We start from the raw sequence: 7229 nt of genomic DNA on the forward strand, positions 1-7229 counted from the left end.
GTTCAGGGTGCCCGGGATCGCTTGGACAGCCACTAGCATTTGCTAGGGTTTCAAATGCTGCCTCATTACACGTGTATGTAGATATATACATATATAAAATTACAGGCTACCTTTTAGAAATATACACATATATAGGGGCACCTGGGTGGCTTAGTAGGTTAAGTATCTGGCTTCGGCTCAGGTCATGATCTCAAGGTTTGTGAGTTCAAACCCTGCATCAGGCTCTGTGCTGACAGCTCAGAGCCGGGAGCCTGTTTCACGTTCTGCATCTCCCTCTCTCTCTCTCTCTGCCCCTCCCCTGCTCACTTCCTGTCTCTTTCTCAAAAAATAAACATTAAAAATTAAAAAACAATATACACACATATAAAGCTAATATTGGAAGAGAGTTTAAAGACCTGGTCCTGCTTCTAATGGGTGATGCTCCTCTCGTTCAAAGCCCCACATCCAGTCTCTCCTTGAACACCTTCTGTGGCCCAGAATGCACTGTCTGAGAGAGCGAGCTTCTGGCAAGGTCTTCCTTTCAGTGAATAACAGTTTGCCACCTGGCAACTGCCACCCGTTCTTTCCTCTGAGCTAAACAGAACCAACTGAGGGCCTGACCACGGCGAGCCTCTTCCCCAGGAGGACAGCCGTGATGCCCCACCCCCTACCTCAGAACCCGGCATCTCTTCCCCAGGCTGTATGTCCCTTCTACAAAGATTTCCCAGATTATCTCTGTGCCCAGAGCCGTAGGAAGTTCTCCCTATTCTGTCTGACGAGGGCAGGGGGAGAAGATGTAGCACCATTCTGGTTCGAGACGTTGTCCCCAGAAAAGTGTTGGCAGCCACATCTCACTGTGGATTCATAAGGCATCTGCTGCCAACTCACTCCCAAGTCTTCTTCCCACACACAGACACACGTGCCGCCCTTGCCATCCGGTACTTACAAGGTTAACTTCTTTAACCCGAACACACGACTTCACGTTGATGTTGTTAAATCTCGTCATTCCAGCCTGTTCGGCTATTTGGGGATCTTTACTGACATCCTGCGTATCAGTTACCTTCACGTCATCCACACATTTGATACACACCTCATTTTTGTTTACGCTGAGGTCAGTGTAAAAAAATCCCAGGCTGTGCCCTTAGACCTCCTGATGACACAGGTGCATTCGAGACCATTCTGTGCACAGAGGCATTTGCTTGCAAGGCGCTGAAAGATGAGCCACGTCTTGCTTCTCCATCCTGTCTGCAGGACCATTCTCAGACATCGGGCAGATGCCATGCTGAAGCCCAGGGACTGGGACTGTGGTATTCCCCTGCCTTCCAGGAGCCTGCCCCCGGAGGAAACCTCTAACATGTTTTCGTTGAGCCCATTCTGCCTGCAAGGCATCATTCCTTCTGTTTGTAGTCCAAGAGCATGGACTGTTGATCTGATCATGTTTTAGTGCTTACAGATCTCTGTCGGCTTCCCTGCGTGGTTTTTTGCGTTCAAGCAACTTGTAAGACAAATTGACGCCAGGCGTGTGTCAAAGTTTTAGATCAAACTTGCTGGAAGGCAAGGGTTCCTCAACTAGCAAACCGAGTATTTCTCTCTTGGTATTTATAGGGATATTTATAGGGAAGAAGAGGCGTCCAACTTAAAGATATTAGGCTGGTCCGCTAGCTGGGTTGGGAACCTTAATTCCTCAGGAGTTCTTGACCTCAGTGAAGTCTCTCCGAAAACTGCTCATTTATCAGGGATGGTAATTGCTTTCTGGATGGATTGGTAATCACATTAGATCCAGCGTTCTGCCCTGGCTCAGGTTTTGTTCCTCTTCTTATTCCTGGAAAATATGTATTCAGGAAATGCAATTTAACTTTAGTATTAATCTAATATGCATACATAACATAAATGGTATTGTCCATAGGAAACCATTCAATGTTCTCAAAGCTTTGTTTTTAATAAAGGAGAACATTTGTCCAAGTATAATTTTCAAAAAATTAAAAACATGACTCTTGGGGTGCCTGAGTGGCTAGGTTGTTTGGGTGTCCGACTTCAGCTCAGATCATGATCTCACCATTTGTGGGTTCGAGCCCTGCATCGGGCTCTGTGCTGACAGCTCAGAGCCTGGAGCCAGTTTTGGATTCTGTGTCTCCCTTTCTTTCTGCTCCTCTGCTGCTTGCACTCTGTGCGCCTCTCCCTCTCTCCCTCTTCCCTTCTCTCTCTCTCAAAAATAAATAAAAACATTACAAAAAAATTTTAAGACATGACTCTTACACAAATACAGAATGAACATGTGCCAAAGCTGTTGTTTAACTCCCTGATTAATGAAGAAATCAGTCAGATGGTAAAGCTAGTTCAAAAGAGCATGTGAGGAACAGAAGTGTATGTATCAGTCAGTCAAATGAATGTTGAAATGAATTTGCTCATGGATACAAAACTGGCTAATGTCCTATAGAGCAAAACAATTGCAGTTTGGGGTGATCTAATATTAAATAACAAGGCCAAACAGGAGTACATACACTAAATAATCCTTGAGTGAGCCTAGTTAAACAGTACCCTAGTATATGTTAGAAAGGCAAACATTCTTCATCTTGCTTTATTTCCAAGTTTACAATAATTTTGCTCTACAGTGTACTGTAAGGTGACCAATCTTACTCTACGGGAAGGAGCATATACCAGTATAATCTTTCTGGAAAGCTATTTGGCAGTGTAAAGAGCTGAAAACTCTTCTTATCTGGCGCCAGTATTTTCACTTACAAGACTTCGTTCTAAAGAAATCCTCAGACACCAAACACTTGTGTACAATACTAAGTGTTTTGAGCACCCTCTATACAGATGGTCACCAAAAGTTGGGAACAATTCAGAAGTCCACTGATAAAGGATGAATTATGATGTCCTCTTAAATATAATGTGGCCATTGCAAATGATATTTTTGAAGGTATCTTTCTAGTCTTGATGCTCTATGTAGCAAGGAGAGTCAAGATGGAAAACTTTATCTAAAAAAAATTTTTTAAGTAGGTTCCATGCTCAGTGGAGCTAATGTGGGGCCTGAACTCATGACCCTGAGCCAAGATCACGAGTCTGATGCTTTACCAACTGAGCCACCCAGGTGCCCCTGGAGGACCATATGTTTATTATTATCTCAATTATACACACACACAGACACAAAATAAAAATAGCCAAGATATTAACTAAACCAATAATAATATGATCTGTTCTCCCAAGTTTTCTACCGCTAAACTTTCAAAGTTTTAGCCAGAAAAAAATTATTATAAAGAGCTTGCAGTGCATTCCAGAAATAAGTGACTCAAATTGCCTCTTATTTTAGATTATTCATACCTTCTCTGCCTTCCTCCTCCACCTTTCACTCTGGGGCAATGTTCCAGGCTTGACATTTTAAGCTGTGTAAGTGGAGAAGCAGTAGGAGAATGAGGCCCTGATGCTGAGAGCTGAGGGCGCCCTGCTTGTTTGGATTTCCTTCGGTTAACACAGACATCACAGGGAGCCCTAGGCTGTCATAGTCAGGGGACCTAGGGTGTCTCCAGGTGTGGGTCAAAGCCTGTGGGATGGTTAGGATTCTGAAGGGGGGCCTCCTAATTCCCAGCTGGAGAACTGCAAGTTAGAGAAAGTCCTCATTTCTATGCTGAAATCAACACACTTGAATTTTACCCACCAGCCCAGTGGGTCCCAAACTAGGCTGCACGTTAGAATCACCTGGGGACCTTTCAGCAAACACTGTGGCCGGACCCAGTCAATTGAAGCAGACTTTTTAGGAGTGGGCCCCAGCATCACCCCTAAACCAAGTGTTTTTTCAGGAGCTCCCCATCTGATTTAGATGCACAATAAGTGGAAACACTGGACTGGAGACACCCCATCTGTTAACAAGCCCAGTATTCAAGGCCTTTGTACTGTGCCCCATACCCCATTGGACCACCAGGAACTCCAAACCTCTCCTGATGGTCCGCTTGGCAAACTCCTGCTTTCTGCTCCAATCTCACTCATTCCTTCCTTCCCTAAAGTGACCCCAGGTATGGCTAAGGGTTGTTCTAAATCCATTTGTCTTTGTTACCTCACAATGAGGCCAAGTGAAACAGCTTCTCCAAGACTAAGATCCCTGATGACAGTCCAGCCACCATCTTAGAACCTCTGGTTCCTGGCACAGAACTACTTGATGGCTGTCCAATGAGTGAACGAAAGAATGAACAGGTGGAAGAAGGGGTGTTTCCTGTTATCAGATAACATATCATACTTTGATGTGTTTGACCTACAGGGTGTGCAGATTATAGTGTTTCCAGAAGACGGCATTCATGGATTCAACTTTACAAGAACATCTGTTTACCCATTTTTGGACTTCATACCGTCCCCCCAGTTGGTCAGGTGGAATCCTTGCCTGGAGCCCCACCGATTCAATGACACAGAGGTAAGGGAGGGTCCCAGCCTTCCTCCTCAGGAGGCTGAAGGCATGCAGAGATGAGCCGAGCCAGGGGCCAAAAGCCAAGACATGTTAAGTGGGACTGAAAATGAAACCCAAGTTCCCCAAACTCCCTATGCCACATAGTCATTCAGTTAAAGAATGTCTGGTATTATGGGGGCATTTACTCATCTTTGGGTTGTTCTGTTTCTTAATTACATAAGACATACACGGATATATGCTTAGAAAATAAATGAATCAGAAAGTCCATCTTCACACACCCCGCCCATCACCCTCCTTCCCTTCCTAGAGAAACTACTATCAACAGTTTGATATGCATCCAACTATATTCTTTTCTATTCACTTCTTAGTTACTGACATCCTCTTGATTAGCATGCTATGTGCTTTTGTAAAACCCTGGCTATTATAATGTTTCAGTGAATATTCTTGTACATACATCTTCATGAATATGTCCAAGTTTTTCTGTAAGGTAAGTTTCCAAGAAATGCAATTTCTCAGCTAAAGGGTATGCACATTTTAAATGATTTTCAAGAGTACCAAATTTCCCTTTTAAAAGACCTTTATTTCATGTTACATCCCTCGTAATAGTCTTGATTTGAGTGCCTGTTTCCCTCACCTTTGGTCAATGCAAGATGTAAAAATATTTTGAATTTTTGCCAATCTTATGAAGGTGCAAAATGATATATCATTATCTTAATTTGCAGTTCTTCATTACTAAGATACTGATACTTAGAAGATACTCAGATGTCCACTGGCCATTTGTTCTGTGAATCACCTGTTCATATCCTGTGCACTTTTTCAGTAGTGTTTTTTTTACTGATTTATGATAACTGTTTACATGTTATGGACACAATACAGGTACTTTTCTATTTTAATATATGGCAAATGGCGGGATTGTAAAAATTCACTTATTTATACCTTTTTTTGTCTTTAGGTCCTCCAGCGTCTGAGTTGTATGGCCATCAAGGGAAATATGTTCCTGGTGGCCAATCTTGGGACCAAGCAGCCTTGTCAGAACAATGACCCTGGGTGCCCAAATGACGGAAGATACCAGTTTAACACGAATGTCGTGTTCAGCAATAACGGAACCCTTGTTGACCGCTATCGCAAACACAACCTCTACTTTGAGGCAGCCTTTGATGCCCCTCTCAAAGTGGATCACATCATCTTTGATACCCCTTTTGCTGGCAAATTTGGCATCTTCACCTGCTTTGATATCTTGTTCTTTGACCCTGCCGTTAGACTCCTCAAAGACTCTGAGGTGAAGCATGTCGTGTATCCGACTGCCTGGATGAACCAGCTCCCACTCTTGGCAGCGATTCAGATTCAGAGAGCTTTTGCCATTGCCTTTGGTATCAACTTGCTGGCTGCTAACATCCACCACCCATCTCTGGGGATGACTGGAAGTGGCATACACAGCCCTCTGAAGTCCTTCTGGCACCATGACATGGAAAACGCCACCGGTCATCTTATAATTGCACAAGTAGCCAAAAATCCACCGGGTCTTGTTGGCACTGAGAATTCCACCGGTAAAATGAACCCATCTCATAGTAAGTTTTTAGAAATCTTGGCAGGTGGTCCATACTGTGAAAAGGATGCTCAGGAAGTCCACTGTGACGAAGCTGCCAAGTGGAACATGAACACTCCTCCTGCGTTTCACTCTGAGATGATGTATGACAATTTCACCCTGGTCCCTGTGTGGGGAAAGGAAGGCTACCTCCGTGTCTGTGCAAATGGCCTCTGCTGTTATCTACTTTACCAGCGGCCCACCTTGTCCAAAGAGCTGTATGCCCTGGGGGTCTTTGATGGTCTTCACACTGTGCACGGCACTTATTATGTTCAAGTTTGCGCCCTGGTCAAGTGTGGGGGTCTTGGCTTTGACACCTGTGGGCAGGAGATCACAGAGGCCACAGGGATATTTGAGTTTCACCTATGGGGGAACTTCAGTACTTCCTATATCTTTCCTCTGCTTCTTACATCAGGGATGTCCCTGGAAACCCCTGAGCAGCTTGGCTGGGAGAATGACTACTTCTTCCTGAGCAAGAGTGGACTGTCCTCTGGCCTGGTGACGGCAGCTCTCTACGGGCGGCTGTATGAGAGGGACTAGGGCGGTGTGGGGTGGGCAGCCCAGCGCTTGCCCAGGCCGCAGCTCACGAGCACTGGGACCGCCTCTCTGCCCCACACCCCATCGTGGGAGCTGTGGGATGAAGTAGGAGACACACCTTCCCCCAGTGTCTCTTCATCTTTGATGTGAATTATCAAGTCTTCTCTGGTATTCCCTGCTCACATGTATCTTTTTCAAGCCACATCTTCCTCCAGCAAACCTCTCATTGTACAATTGGTTTTAAAAGCTAAAATAAAAATAAATGTCACTTTATATTTTACACATCCACAAGAGAGTGGGTTTTGTGTGTGTTTTCCTTGTTCTTATTGTTGATCAAGTGAGACCCAGGACATACAAGTATCTCATAAGCCTCACTTTCTAAGGTAGGAAACAAACTCTCAGAGCAAAAGCTGTTTTAGAAATGGCTGTGTGGGTCCTTTTCCATTCTGGATGAACAGAATTTTATCCAGATGAAATGGTAATACCAAGCCACCAGCAACATCAGAAATGTGGATCTTGAAGCAGCTTTTAAAAATAGAAGGGAACTTTCCCTCCCATATGCCTTTCCATCAGTAAATGGAATGTGTCAGGCAGGACTCATAATAACTGGAAAAGAGTGCAGTGCCTCAGAGAGAGAGAGAGAGAGAGAGAGAGAGAGAGGGGCTGGAAACAAGAGCTGGAGAGAGGGGCAGCAGAGGGAAAGTATGAGTAAGAGGATTCTTTCTGCACAAC

At 44.5% G+C, this 7229-nt stretch overlaps 1 protein-coding gene across 9 annotated transcripts in view; it reads left to right on the forward strand.

The window, feature by feature from the left end:
* The window catches only part of BTD (biotinidase), a 29865-nt gene extending 23084 nt beyond the window's left edge, over positions 1–6781 (forward strand). For all 9 annotated transcript variants that reach the window (XM_039242210.1, XM_039242204.1, XM_039242206.1 and 6 more), the window contains 2 exons: positions 4232–4381; positions 5328–6781. In XM_039242210.1, the coding sequence (XP_039098141.1) occupies positions 4232–4381; positions 5328–6500 (1323 nt within the window). In that variant the 3' untranslated portion in view covers positions 6501–6781. The remainder of the gene's footprint in view (positions 1–4231; positions 4382–5327) is intronic.
* The last annotated feature ends 448 nt before the right edge of the window (positions 6782–7229 follow it).

The sequence above is a fragment of the Hyaena hyaena genome, unplaced genomic scaffold (assembly GCF_003009895.1).
Source record: "Hyaena hyaena isolate Hyena2069 unplaced genomic scaffold, ASM300989v1 scaffold_210, whole genome shotgun sequence".
Lineage (NCBI taxonomy): Eukaryota > Metazoa > Chordata > Mammalia > Carnivora > Hyaenidae > Hyaena > Hyaena hyaena.